Genomic DNA, 14,993 nt, shown 5'->3' with positions numbered 1-14,993 from the left:
TTATAGCCTACGTGTATATCCAGTGGAATTAGAATTAATGATTTAATGTTTGTTTATGTAAATAAGATCTTACATTTAAAATATTCAAATAGAGTGGTAATGAATTGGGTGCCTAGGCTGCTTAGGAAACAGACGCAATCTCATGATTCTTTAAAACTACCTTTAACCGAATGCTCTTAACAAACTCTAGGCCCCAAAGATAACTATCACCTCTATATAAGACCGGCCCCCCATTACAACAGACTCCCTCACAAAAATCTCAAGCCTCTTCAACATTCCAAGAAGCGCCATAGAGTTTTTCACTTGAGAGATGGCACCAGAACTATTGCTCGTAGTAGAAGCGTTACTGTGTCTTCATCAATTTACAAGGAGGGGTAACTTGATAATCTTAACAAGGCTACCGCATGTCTTTATCTGCACATACCGCTTCGGCCAACATACCCAAGTAAATATCACTTTCTTGGATCAATTATGGTAGCTTAGATGAGAAATTTTGTGAAAGAAAATAACCACAGAAGTTTATTGATTCACATGTTCATTGCTTGTGGAATAGTTGGAATTGCTTTTTTTTGTATTGGTTTCTTTACAATCTGTGTAATAGGCTTAAGTTTTTATTTTTTGTTCTTGGCTTGGTATGTTCGGTTGCCAAGAAAACTCTAGGGGAAATTTAATTAGAATCCTTGTATTTAGAAGAATTGAACCTTTCTTATCTCCCTCTACATTTTCAGCCTTCCCTTCTGAAATTCTTTGTTCGGTTGTGATTTTTCCCCTTTTTCTTAAAGAATTCACATGAATGAAAATGATGGGGTTTCAAGGCATTTTTAAGTTTTCAGATTTCTTTATTTACAAACAATCTTGTTTGGTGTTTCATTTGAATTTCTTGAAACATTGTATGGTAGTAGGGATTTTCCTGGAGACTTAATGTATGTAAGTCATGTGCTTTACCAATCTTGACACTGCTACTGCATGTCTTTATCTGCACTTACTGCTTTTCCCAACATACCCAAGTAAATAAACTTTCTTGAATCAATTATGATCGCTTGGATGAGAGAAATTTTGTATAAGAATTGCTCATTTCTTGTGAAATGATTGGGAATTATGCTTTTGTGTGTGTCAATTTCTTTACAATCTTGAGTAATGTGCTTAAGTTTTTATCTTTTGTTCTTGGCTTGGTATGTTTCGTTGCCAAGAAAACTATAGGGTTAGATTCTATATCCTTGGATTTTGAAGAATTGAACTTTTCTGATCTCCCTCAACATTTTCAGGCTTCTCTTCTCCCTTTCCCTAAAGAATTCACAAGAATGAAAATTTTGTGGTTTCAAGACACTTTAAAGGTTTTCAGTTTTTTTTTTTTTGAACAAATAATCTTGCTAGGTGTTTTATTTGAATTTCTTGAAACATTGTATGGTAGTAGGGACTTCTTGGAGACTTATTGTAATTCATGTGCTTTACTATGATATTTCAATACGCTAGATAAATCTCATATTGACAAAATATAATAAAAATGTTGAGTTTAGAGGTGCATCTCACATTGCTGAAATTGTTGAGTTCTTTAAGATATCAAATCATCTTTTGGGTTGTAAAACCCAAAAGCCACCATAAATTATTCTAATATGTATAATAAACGTTGAATCCTATAGCAACATATGTTAAAATTGGACCAGACTATTAAACCTTGGATGCTAAAAATAGTTCTCCAAAATGAAAAACCACTCTGAAATTTTCCTAACCAAGTTTCTCTGACCTTATGTTGTGAAAATGCAGTGGCACAAGGATGATGCCCTTCTAAAAGGCGACAATGGAGGAGGTAAGAGACCAGGCCACACGCTTTTCCTGTAAAACAAATTTCCTACCATTTTTAAACAACCAGATACATATTTTTGGTGAATGCAACAGGGACAAAGAAAATATGTTTGTTAGCCTCCAAGCTTGAGGACAATCAAGGCCAATTCATCCAGTGGCCTAAGGTTCAACTGCTTTCATCGGTTAAATTTACTTGTCACAAATTCCAGTAACACATTTCCTACAAATACTTTCATCTTCACTGTCTCCTAGGTTCAAAAGCCTATTTTTGAAAAACCCAACAGGGTAACAGCTCCAGTTTACTGCCTACAGCTGCACCAACAAAGGCCTAGGGATACAAATATTCACTGTAGTGATTCTCTTTCTGGATTTTCTTCAAGTTTTGGGCTAAGATATAATCATATCACACCTTTTTCACTTAGCATTCCTCTTAATATCACCAAAATGTTATAGAAATGCAGCGAGGATACAATTGGTCACTTATTTTTCCTTTATTATCTTTTTATTTTTAGGAAGTTTGTTTAGTTAAAAATTACGGTGTTGTTCATGTTGGACATATACAATATCGCTTCATTTTACAACTGGTACCAGGAATAGAAAAACAAAACTTCTTAATCTCTTTATCTCTACTCCCTGCCAAATGAGGGAAAAAAAAAAGCATGCATACACATATACCTGCAAATCAATTGCACCCTTAGGATCAGCTGCTTTTGCTAATTTTGATGAGGACTTTAAGTTGAGAATTGTGAGGCAAAAGCCGAACAGATTTGTTTTTATGATAACTAGTTATGTTGTAACATGATCCTTTCATTTAATTAAATAAGCATTTTTCTACCACAGTGTAATACTTGCTACAAAATGAAGCAATATTTTTTATGTCCAACATGAACAACAGTGTAATTTTTAACTGAACACATTTCCTACAAAAAAAAAGATAAGAAAGGAAAAATGAGCGACAAACTATGACATCTTGGTGACATTACGAGCAATGTTAAGTGGAAAAGGCGTGATATCATTAATCTTAGCCCAAAACTTAAAGGAATTTCAGAAAGGTCATCTCTACAATGAAGATAATAAAGGAAGCCCTTCATTTTCTACCACAGTCTTGCTAGGCTATCTACATTTTTTCTTGTTTTCTTTATTAGCTATATATTTCTTCATAATTCCTCATAAAGATATCATAAAATGTAGAATTGAAAGCTCAATTTTGATTATCTTTCCTCGATTTTTTATCTGCACTGGCTCTTAGATGGATGGCTTTAATTCATTTTTCTCTCTGCATTTTACTAAAATGAAAAATTAATGACATGAAAATCTGCATTTTTAGAATTTTCTAAATGGGGTTTATTAGTCACAGATTCCATCCAAACAAGCTAATTTCATTGGTTCATGCTTTTAAAAACCTGCTGCTTAAAGAGCTGCTTGCTACCACTTTGTAATTCTATCAGAAGAAAATAGCCCAAGACAGTTGTGGCATGCCCTGTTTACAGCTGCTTATCCTCTTCTGTCTTTCCGCCATCTCAACCTCACACCTAAGCATCATGTTCCTAGGGACAGAGACCTTCAAGCTCTAAAGCTATCATAGTAATGCCAGAATGGTTACATCTAACTGCCTACTGGGCAAGCTTCCACTTTCTTAAGATGTACTTGTTGCAGTGTTACATAGAGCAGTACAATAATGTTGAACTCTCAGCCATGGATACGGCTGGATTTGAACAGAGCCGGTTCGAGCTCGAACCCGAAACGAGCCAGCCCTAGCCGAGCTCGGGCTCCAACTACTCATCAGATTTTTCAATTAAAAATTTTGATACAAAACGACATCGTTTTGACCAATATATATTAAAATGACGTCGTTTTAATAACGAAAAACGAGTCAAGCCAAATTTGAACCGAGTTCAAGCTTGACTTTCACGAGCTAAGCTATATGTGAACTGAGCCGAGCTGGAGGCTCGGCTCGAATCCAGCCCTAGCCATGGACATGGGTACATACTATTGCTTTATCCTTTTCCTTTTATACTATTGTTATAATCTAAGTCTAACAGATAACTTGCAAAATTGCAGACATTTTTTAATTGCTACTAAAGCTTAAAGTTAATCTTTTCTCTAACAGACTGTCTAGTTGGATAACTTTTGCTATTTCTCTGTATTAATGCAAACACTGGTGTGATTTAATGCAGCCTTTCCTACTGTTAAAAAAATCGCTTAGATTCTGAAAGGAGATGGACTGGCTATTAACAAGGGTAGGAGGTCCCATTCTATTCATGTTAATTAACTAAAGATCCTTTAGTATTGAAACTAATTAGATTTTCATGTTGTGATGCTGCAGAGGTGAAGATATCTACTGTGAACTCCAAGCAGGTTCATGGAGGTTCTTTCATTCAGAAACCTATGGTTGTACTGATTAATTAGCTTCCTTCTTCTATTTCATTAGTTAAAAGTTCTAATTCTTCATCCATCTTACTGGGTTTTCAGATCCAAATTATTTTGGGGAAGGCTCAGAATTTGGACAAGATCACAACTGCTGCTGATGGTGCCACAGCACCTAATGTGGAATCTGCTAGGCAGGCCTGACCCAGCAGTTGCTTAAGAATTCCCTTTCTTTCTTTTCCAGTTTATGTAAGTGTTTCAACATATAGGAGAAAATAATTTTGTAATAGATGAACCCTACACTTATGCTTTTATGCTTCTATTCATCAATTAAAAAGTCAAAATTTCTCAGCAGCTTTGTGGAGAAAGTGGTTTGCATGGCATCTCAGAATCCTAAACTTTTATGTGACAAGAAGAACAAACAAAACCATGCAATACCTTTCTCAGGTCAGCTTTTGGTGGTAGTCCCTCATGGTAGAAGCTTGGCATTGGGTTCCCCATAAAAGATAAACTCTTTCTGAATGGCTTGACCGCCACCTCTATCTCTTCCTTCAAATATTAAGATCTGGGAGAAGGTCAAAGTAACAAGATGGGTCAGAATCATCCAACTCAGAAAAGCCAACATAACTGAAAGTGGGAATACAAAGTAAAGAATTGCATGATAATTAATTTCCACTAAAAATCATTAGAAAGAGAGATTTCTAACTATGCTAATTTGCATGAGAGCCATACCTTGGTCCTTGCTTCACTCTGGCTTTTCTCAGCTTCCATTGCTTTACGTTTCTCCTCTAATTTTGAATAAAACTAAAAAAGATGCAACATAATAGATACATTATATATGAAAAATCAAACTACAAAATTCATGTTGAATATATATATATATATAAAGGCAGTACCTCCTTCTGTTTCCCTGCATGTTCTGTACATCTAAATGGAGGAGCTGCAGAAACAGTCATCCTGGACTTAATAGTCCTTGAAGATGCTGCAGTTCTATGCATAGTGAAAAGATAACATGAATTTTGAAAAGAAAGAGAGTGGAGAGGCAATAGAAAGAACAAGAAGGTATAGAAGAATAAGATATCAAACAATGATTCCTGGGGGTCAAACGATATGAGTAAGCTACAGAACAAGAATCTTCCTCATCAGGGTGCTTCGTGTTCTCGGGTTGCAATGGCATCCTCAGCACCATAGGTGGCTGGACCCAAAAAAATGAAGCTAATAGGTCAGCTATAAACAATTACTTCATCCTGAATTTGTCAACTCTATGATTTTCAAATAAAACTTTGCAAAACTTTTAACCAAATGAAAAATTTACAATTAGACAGCAAATGCAAGTGGCTCATGGCCTGCCATGAGATTTTTTTTGATATGTTAGTAAGGTTTTAATATTACCAGCAGTCACAAATGATCTCTGCACTAAATTTATGGTAATCATCTCTTAAATTATGGTCACATTAGATGGTCCAATATCATGTTGACACAATAAAACCTCAATTTTCAAGGCAATGAGGAAAAGGAATACCTAAGCATACTCATATAAGAAGTAATCATAATGTCACTAGTCCTTAAGCTCACTAGTGTTTGACACAATCCTTCTATATCCACTATGTTATATATTTTAGGTTATCTATTGTCAAAACAAAAACCAAAAAGAGGAAACAAACAATAACAATATATACAAGCCACTTTATAGTTTACAAGGACAATCAATAGAGACACAAAGTGCAGCCAGGGTGATAAAGCAAAAGGGAAACAAACAATTTAGTTGATGCAAGACTAGAGAAAGCCTTCATGACAAAGTCTATTATCTTACAGGTTTAACCGAGCCGTTCCATAAATGAGGCCTTGAAACTTTAGCTAGAGCAGCACCATACTTTAGTTGAACAAGAATGAGGAATTCACAACATTGATTTTAGAACCACCACTACACATGCACATTGAGTATGGATGTTGTTGGATGTAAAATGCTTAAGGTTAAGATGTTATTATTCATTAATTCTGATATTGACCTTGTAAACCATGGGAGAACAATAAATTTCCTTGAATAATATTGTGGGGAGCCACATGTTTCCAAAGAGAAAGACTTAAGCCTTTGGGATGCTCAAGGAATTGGTTTTAATGATAAGGTAGAAAATATGACAGAAACATTTGGAAATTGACTTCTAATTCAAAATAAGAGTAATCAAAATTATCATATTTAATCAGGCAAAAAGAATTAATTTTGGTATCTGTTGTCAATCCCTAATAGCAAATAAATTTCCAGTTTGCAAAAATTCATTTCATCCTGGGCCTTTGCAGCTATCTACCAAATGGTCTCATTTCCAGAAGAACACTCCATTAAAAATACAAAGGTAATCACTGAATAAAACTCATTTTAGTGGCAACTAAACATATATAATGATTTTACTTAAGGTAAAAGTAGATTACCTGCAGTAATAAAAGATATTCAAGCTTGACCAAGCAAAAAGACAATGTGAAAAGGGAAAAATATTAAGAAAAAATGAACAACAAAGTCTTTGACAAGCTCAAAATGCAGTTGATTGATCCTACAAGAAAAAAACAGTGGCAAACAGAATCATTTTCCTTCGTAAAACTGGATGGTCAAGACAAATAAAAGAAGAATAATTAGATAAATGAGTCTGCTCAAACTAATAATCATGAATAAATTCCTACCAAACAACCAGATTATACTCTAAAAAGCAATTAATTAACTGTGTAGGGACCTAGTCAAACAAGAAGAAATGAGTTTACTTTCAATTAAAAAAAAAAAAAAAAGAGAGAGAGAGAAAAGAAAGGCACAACCAAAATTGAGAAATGTTACCAAAATTGAAAGAAAACATTCCAGAGTATATATTTGAAAAATCATCAACTAAAGAATTGATTCAAAATTCAAGCCACCCAATCTTTAGTTGGTCACATTTAATAATAAAATTTGCACAATAAGGAATCGAACTCATAAACAAACTTGTACCATGTTAAAAGCTCAGTCATTTATCTGTGGACACACAAAATACAGAAGAATTATCCAACTTAAAAAAAGCATTAAATCTATGACCCAAACTGAATTCCATTCTGACCCAGAATATATTACTCACAATACTGCAGAAAACAATTTTAAAACATGAAATTTCTGCCCACTACGAGTATGATATCAATCTTGAAACTTGAACTCAACAAAGCTAAAAAATATCAAATTTTAAAACTTTTTCCCGAGAAGAAAAAATGCTTGCGGTGATAAGACACACCAAAAAAACAAATCCCAGAAGCAAACAGACAACATTAACAGATCGGTTGGCAACGGAATGAAAGAATCATTGAAGCTACATTGCATGCATGGTGATGATAAACAGATAAAGAATTAGAAAAGAGAGATAAAGAATTTCAAACAAGGTAAATCACTCACGGTCTTATCAGATCTGTAAAGAGAGCAGAAGTGGAATATGGAAAATGGAGCTGTGTGTGAATCGGTTGTCTCTCTTTCAAACCGGAGTTCCTTTTATACCAGGCCAAAAGACTTATTCCCACCCATGGTTTGGTGCTAACCCAAACTTATACATAGTAATTTTTTAAAATTCAAATATCTACTATCTATTAATTTTGATTGATATCATCAAGAGTAAAATTGTTATTTAGTTTTTTATTTAAAAAATAAAAAAAATTATCTTATTTTTCTTACCTTAGTTTTGAAAGTAATAATTGTCCCTCTATTTTTTTCAAGTTTAAAAACTAACCCCCTTCTTCCCCAAGTCTAGGTTTTATTTAGACTCTTATATTTTTTCTATATAAAGCCATCCCTAGCCTTTTCAAAAATTTCAATTTCACCCCCTCTTTAACTTCGACATCTAAATCACCGGCAATGTCTTGCTCCCTCTATCTCCAGCAACTAAGACCGAGTAGATGTGACTTCCCCTTCACCTTCTTCCCATTTATATCTTGCCTAACACAAAATTTTGGTAAAAATTGAGTGAGAAATCTTACTCGATTTCAACCACAAAAGCTTTGATTTGGCTTCGTCGTTAACCACCGACACTCTATCTCCCTTCAATTTCGACAAATTGAAGGAAGGAGATGTTGTGTCGTCGTCAACCACCGAAGGAGAGGTCGATGATGATGTGAATTTGTCGACAAAGTTGAAACCCTAAGCTTATTTCACATCGATTCAGTCAACTTTGGCTTTGTATTCGGCCTTCGTTATATGTCCATTAATTCAAGAGTTTAAGGTGCACCAACAGAATGAACAACGACACCGGAAAGTGAGGGGCAACCGAAGAAGAGAAGGGAAAGTGAAAGTTTCAAAGAATGGGGTGGCAGTGTAAGAGTAAAAAATATGGGGGGTAAGTGAAGGTTTCAAAATTATAAATATGTAACCCTAAAAATGGGGGGGAGGCAAAAATGAATTTTGTAAACGTAAAAAAATTAATTTTAAAACTAAATTATGGGAAAATTGTTAGTTTTTAAAACTAAGGGGGAAAAAGGAGATAATTTTAATATTTTTTAGATAAATTCTATAAATAACAATTTCATCCTTGACAATAATGACCAAAATTAACAAACGAGTAGGTATTAGATTTTCGATGGTTAGTAGGTGAAAAGTTGGGTTTGCATCAAACCTTGGGTGGGAAATAGTCATTTGGCCTTCATAAAATTGTTCTATCCTTGTTTCTCGCTGGTGTTAACTATGTTAAGTCATAGATAGATCTAGTAGACGAAGGGATGATTTTTAGGATTATTGCTTTTTTTTTTTTTAAAAAGGCCAAAAAGACTTATTCCCACTCAAGATTTGGTCCATTCTCAATCTCTTATCCATTAAATTTTAAAAACTCAAATGCTCACTTGTCATTAAACAAATATATTTAAAAAACTAAAATTTTATCTCATCCCCCCCACCCCCTTCTATTTGAAAAACAAACAATTTTCCCCACCCAAAGTTTGAAAAGTTACATTTTTCCCTTATGGTATTTTTCTCTTTCTTCGACCATCTTCTTTGTTCCAATCGACAACCGACCCTTCCCACCCATCTTCTTCTCCCTCTCAAGAGAGTCTGTCAGCAGTTGAAGACAAATCATCTTCATTTGACGAAGAGACAAAGATGATTTGTCTTCGTCTCTTTAGGTGGCCGAAGACAATTCATCTTCGTTTGCATCTTTGGGCGACGGGGAGATGTTTTGGATGAAGCACGACAGATCTTTGGCGAAGCCACTTTGATTCATCACAATCATGGTTGCTTTGCAGTTGTATCTTCTTTCAAGAGGTGAGAGGAAGCATCGACAAATGGGAGGTCGGCTGGAGAATGGTCGTTAGAGAAGGAAGGGAAAAAAATGAAACACTAGGGGGCAAAGATAACTTTTCAAACTTTTGGGTGGGGGAAATTGTTAAATTTTTAAATTAATAGGAGAAAATGAGATAAAATTTTAGTTTTTTAATATTATTAGTTAAATGACATTTTTACCTTGTAGCTAACAATAAGTTCTAAAAGAAGTTGGATAACTAGTAGGTATTTAGGTTTTCGAAATTTAAAAGAGTGAGAGTTTAGGAATAAACTAAACCTTGGGTGGAAATAAGTCTTTTGGTCTATTAAATAAATTTTGTTTTATTTTTTTATAAGACAATTTGAATATTTAAGTTTTATCGTTCAAACTTTCAGAACTCTGTTAAAAATATTAAACTTTTATTAGTTTTTATAAGAAGTATCAAATTAATAATATTTCTTTTCAAATAAAATGAAATAAATAATCTTAATTGTGTTTGTTCGATATTTTCAATTGAAAAATTCCTGAAAATTTGATCTCTTTTATGAAAGATTTTGAAAGTTCAAATTCTTTAATTAGAAAATCTCAAATTTCGGTTTAAGTTTTGCAAGTTTTCAAATAGTGTTAGCCTCGTAGGCTCTCACGAGGTAAGGAGCAAAGAGTCAATTTTGAAACTTGTTGGACTCATGGGATCACGAGTCGGGGGCAAAAAGCCACTTTTTAGAACTTGAGAGGATTGTGGGATCATGGAGAAGGGGGAAATGTGGGTTTTGAAATAGTTCCCACCTCTTGAAATTATGAGTTTAGGGTTAGCAGCTAGTTGATGATTTTCATGAGGGGTCTTTCACTATTTGCCATTAAAGGGTTTTGTTCGATATTTTTCACTTGGGGGTTTTATGATATTTACCATTTAAGGGGGCAAATTGATATTTTTTTCATTATAAGATTTTTTAACATATAGTTTTCGAATTTGTGGTTTCTTTTTCCAAATTAAGTAGTTATTGTGAAAATTTATATATATATATATATATATATATATATATATATATATATATATATATATATATATTTATTTATTTATTTATTATTTTGGATAGTTTCAAGTTAGGGTTTTTGGACATGTTGATTAAAAAAAAAAAATTTATCATTACAACTGAAATCTTTTTAATAATGCAATACTATTCTCATGACTTTGATAAGGATCTTGCGTATCATTGATGAACTTGTGATAAGAATGAATATATACATATATTGGAGAGGAGTGGCATGTTGTTTGATAAATTAGCTATGGATGCGATATTGAGTAACACGAGTAAGGGTATGATTTGCGATTGCTCATGAATGTATAAGTTGTATGGTTGATTTGTAAGCTATAATTCTTGCCCTTAATTCATCGTATAGTATGGAATTATCTGTAAGGTGCATGAAAACATATAAGGATCATATAGATTGTGAAATTTAAGGTTCCTCAGTTTACTTTCTAGGTTGGACACAAGATTATGTGGTATGGGACACATGCCCGTGTGCATGAATTCTAGATATCAGATTGAGTTTTCCAATGATCCGACAACTATTGGACACCATTGATAATTGAGCAGTCAACTAGGCACTAGGTTCACTTGTGTATGACTTTTTCAAGACCATGTGTGGGGTGAAATAACTAAAATACTTTGAGAAATAAAGCGATCAAAATGAGTTATGTTTGAAAATTATGCTAATTATAGAAAAAATAATATATGCTCATGTTAGGAGACATACACCTCCTTGTGTATAAGTGATTTGGTTTACACGAGGAAAGGTTATAAGGAAAAAAGGTCGTGCATAATTTACTAGGTTAACATGCCTGTGTTTAAGAAGCAACATGCCCATGTATATGGCACAGTAAAGCAACATGCCCGGGTCTAATGTACAAGGAAGATACATGCCTATGTATCTTAGATGACACATCCGTGTATAAAGGGCATAATAAAGAAAGATAAAGGAAACTAGGCTAAAGGTTTATGGGTTGTTCTAAGAGGCAGTATAGAAATCTTGAGTATATAGTTGTACCCAATGTGCCGAAGAGATAAGACTTTGGAGGGGTGTGAGATATGGTTAAGGTGAAAGCTAAGTTGAGCTAGAGATGACATGGGGCTTGAGATACAAGCATGTTAGACATGTTAAGATCATTACAGAAGGGCATTATGTGTACATTTTTCCTACATCGCCTATAGTAAAACATTGTACTCGTAGTAAGATACTTGTTTGTAGTAAAGCCCAAATGAAATATGTTCAGATGTAGTGGATTAACGAGTGTTCACATGGCCAATGTGTCAAATCCATGTATTCAATCTAGTTCAATCGACCTAGTATATAATTATGAGACACAACTTCTAGATGACTATGCTTTTACAAATAAATAATATGTCACATCATATAGAAGTTTAGGGGAATGGTTTCTTTGTGAACGAGTGAGACAAAGTTGACCTTAGAGATGATATGGCACACTAATTAAGAATTCGGGGAGTGCTTCTTTAGTGGTCGAAAAGGTCTTAGTTTAATTTGAGAATTATAATGTATAGCCTAAAGGTTCTTGAGAGTAGTATGAGTATAGTTGTAAGATGTAAGACCCAATATCATCCTAATGAGAGTATAGAGATAAACTCCAGATGACAAAGTTAATATGGGTCAAGACAAGGGCAATTTAGGAAACAAATAAAAGTTTGTAATAGAGTCTCTAACTTATTGAGTGTTATCACTCACTCCCCTACTTTTATGTGTAGGTATAAGTGATTGTGATGGTTATGGGTAAATAGTGGTCAATCGACATAGAACAATTGAGGGCATTTTTGTCTTTTCAAGATTTTATCAATTTATGTATTTCAGTTATCTTTATGCTTTGGCTACACACACTATGTTGATGTTGTTAATATTTTTGTGTTGCAAACATCTTTTGTACACTTCTAACTATTACGTTTTCAGAAGGATATGTATGTAATTTTTATTTGATTTATGATTAATGTTTTATTCAAAGTTCTATATCATTTATTTATGTTTTAAAAATTTATGGATACTAAAATAGCTTATTTAGTAACATCTTCCTCTAGAGGACTGTACATATGAATAATATGTTACAACATTACACTTTTAATTCTAAACATATAATAAATTAATAAAATTATGTGTACTAATAATAATAATAATAATAATAATAATAATAACAACTATTTTATATAGTGATATAATATTTTTAATACATAAATTAATGCTTATTATTAATACAAATATCATTAATAAAGACTAATATTCTATCTTTAAAGATTAACTTAATTTTCTTGTTAGTTACCAAACTCAAAATATCAGATTCAGTGAATGGGTTAGTGTGAAGCCTGCCATCAAATGCCCAATGGATTAGTTGGGCTTCTTAATATGGCCTTTTTAACCAATTTCCCTTCCAAGTTACAAGGTTGTTCCCTCTTACAAATAACGACCTATAAAATTATGCCAAATTAGAAATTTCCTGTAACACCTTATTTAAGAATCATACCCCTAGTGATAATTATCTTGATGTGACATGTTACCTATGCATATATACAAAAAAAAAAAATTAAAGCAACAATTTAATGAAAAATAAACCTTATACCTTTATTGAAAATTAATATGTGTGCCCAGAAATTGTTCTGAAATTAAATTCAATACTTACAATAATAATATTAATCCATTATGTATTAACCCTATAAAAACATTGATTGCAACCATAAATTTATAAAAGAAAATAATGATAACCGAATACAGAACTTAGTGCACTAATCTAGCCACCTTCCTGTCTGCCTTACTGTTTTCCCTACCTACAAAACCCAAAAATAAACATGTGATTTGTAATATTGAGTAGACATTTGTAGTTAATGTGATTTTCCTCATGAATATTCTTGATAGAGTCTTACCGCCCCCACTCGTCCCTAAAGCACTTGGTCGGATACCGAACTTAGGTGCCTTTTATGCTTTCATATTAGATGGGGCATCTATCTTAGATACCTCTTACATCTATATATATCAAATTTAAACATTTGTCTCAAATGTCGCTTACATCATCATCACATATTAGATTAATTCCCATGTCCTTTTATTTGAAATCGAGACATCTCATCAATCGACTCACACATTCTCAAGATCAGAATGTCTCATCAACTAGCTCCCAATGTAACTCATAATTACTTATGCTCATAATTAAGACTACCTTTTTTAGCTTGGTCGCTTACGAACTCTTATGGGCATTAAATTTGTCCCCACATTTATGAATAGTGCTAACTTTACCTTCCTAAGATTCAACTCGAATGTGAAAAGGTTGACATGGATGCATTATGGTCTGTTGGAGCATATTTTAATAGCTCCAAGTGCACCATAACATGTGGGGGTGCACACATAGCACACTAACCCAAAGCATGCATGGCTAGCATGCTACAGTACCTAGTATAAATTTTTTCACGTGAATTTCATCTCTCGCAAGTGCACAACAACACATCGGCTTTGAGCTTTCACACATTCAACGTTCATGGAGCATGTTTGGCTTATGCGATAAACGTCTGGTATACGCACTACGTGGTTGCCATGTGAGTTGCTCATCGACGATACTTCTACAGGTGCATATCCAACACCTCGATGAACCCCAAGCACGCTTAGGCTACTAGCCTAGCTCTTGGCTATGACAAGTGGTAACCCAACCATGGCATAGCCGTGCAATTCTCATATGTAGGTTCGTCTGCCATCAACCACCCCATTCCGATGTCGACTTTTGGTGATGAAAGAAACTCAATGGTCCTAACATCTCTAACCATCCATTACAAATCCTTATCTTACACATTTCCTTGTTCACACACCTTATATATACATATATATATATACATATATATATATATATATATATATATATATATATATATATATATATATATATATATATATATATATATATATATATATATATATATAAATTGGATAGGCATACACAATCTCTGAATACGGGCATATGAATACAATTTAAAAGTAAAATTTGAGTAATAAAATGTAGTATCAAATAATAGAGAAATGACCAAATTGCCTTTTACATTTAGCCGGGGTATTACACCTCCACGTGTTCATTCATCATTGATAGCCTCTGATCGTAAGCTTCCCACCAAGTAAATCTTGACAATATTTCTCGTTATTTCCTAGCATCCCAAAGAAACAATCTGAGAAAAAATAATAGAGAATTTTTTATAGTTTATTAGAGAAAATACTGTTGTTGACTGTCCACACCCTTTCTTTTGACACAACATGTATGACATGACTTGCAAAATTGTAAGTTGTACCAAGAGCTTTTGGATAAAACCTACAAATTAACCCGTTAAAAATAATAAAAAATTATAAATAATGAAAGAAAAAATTGGCCTATCAACTTGTTAAGGGTTCATGAAGACATGGACTGAGACTTTGGATCGTGCCATGGGCCTAGCCAAGCTTATTACCATGTTTAAGTGATTAATACAAATAAACATAATAAACTTACGTTATGATATGGGTTGACAAATTAGTGTGAGACTTGAAGGTTATTGAACT

The 14,993-nt window shown here is 33.4% G+C and overlaps 1 protein-coding gene across 1 annotated transcript; it reads right to left on the bottom strand.

The window, feature by feature from the left end:
* Positions 1-1,632: 1,632 nt before the first annotated feature.
* Positions 1,633-7,658, bottom strand: LOC123211673 (protein WVD2-like 3). The gene is made up of 6 exons (XM_044630495.1): positions 7,574-7,658; positions 5,283-5,365; positions 5,067-5,160; positions 4,903-4,974; positions 4,609-4,735; positions 1,633-1,833 (listed from the first exon to the last, which is right to left on the bottom strand). Exons 2-5 carry the CDS (start codon positions 5,357-5,359, stop codon positions 4,640-4,642), a joined length of 339 nt encoding a protein of 112 aa, XP_044486430.1. The 5' UTR covers positions 5,360-5,365; positions 7,574-7,658; the 3' UTR covers positions 1,633-1,833; positions 4,609-4,639.
* Positions 7,659-14,993: the final 7,335 nt, after the last annotated feature.

The sequence above is a fragment of the Mangifera indica genome, chromosome 3 (genome assembly GCF_011075055.1).
Source record: "Mangifera indica cultivar Alphonso chromosome 3, CATAS_Mindica_2.1, whole genome shotgun sequence".
NCBI lineage: Eukaryota > Viridiplantae > Streptophyta > Magnoliopsida > Sapindales > Anacardiaceae > Mangifera > Mangifera indica.
This window is presented reverse-complemented; position numbering and strand designations above follow the sequence as displayed.

What these genes read in the sequence shown, in the direction of transcription:
- LOC123211673 (XM_044630495.1), bottom strand. Translation starts at nt 5,359, where the DNA reads ATGGTGCTGAGGATGCCATTGCAACCCGAGAACACGAAGCACCCTGAT. An exon ending in TCTTGTTCTGTAGCTTACTC is followed by an intron (nt 5,161 to 5,282) that starts ATATCGTTTGAC and finishes CACTATGCATAG; the next exon opens with AACTGCAGCATCTTCAAGGA. An exon ending in AGAGTGAAGCAAGGACCAAG is followed by an intron (nt 4,736 to 4,902) that starts GTATGGCTCTCA and finishes ACCTTCTCCCAG; the next exon opens with ATCTTAATATTTGAAGGAAG.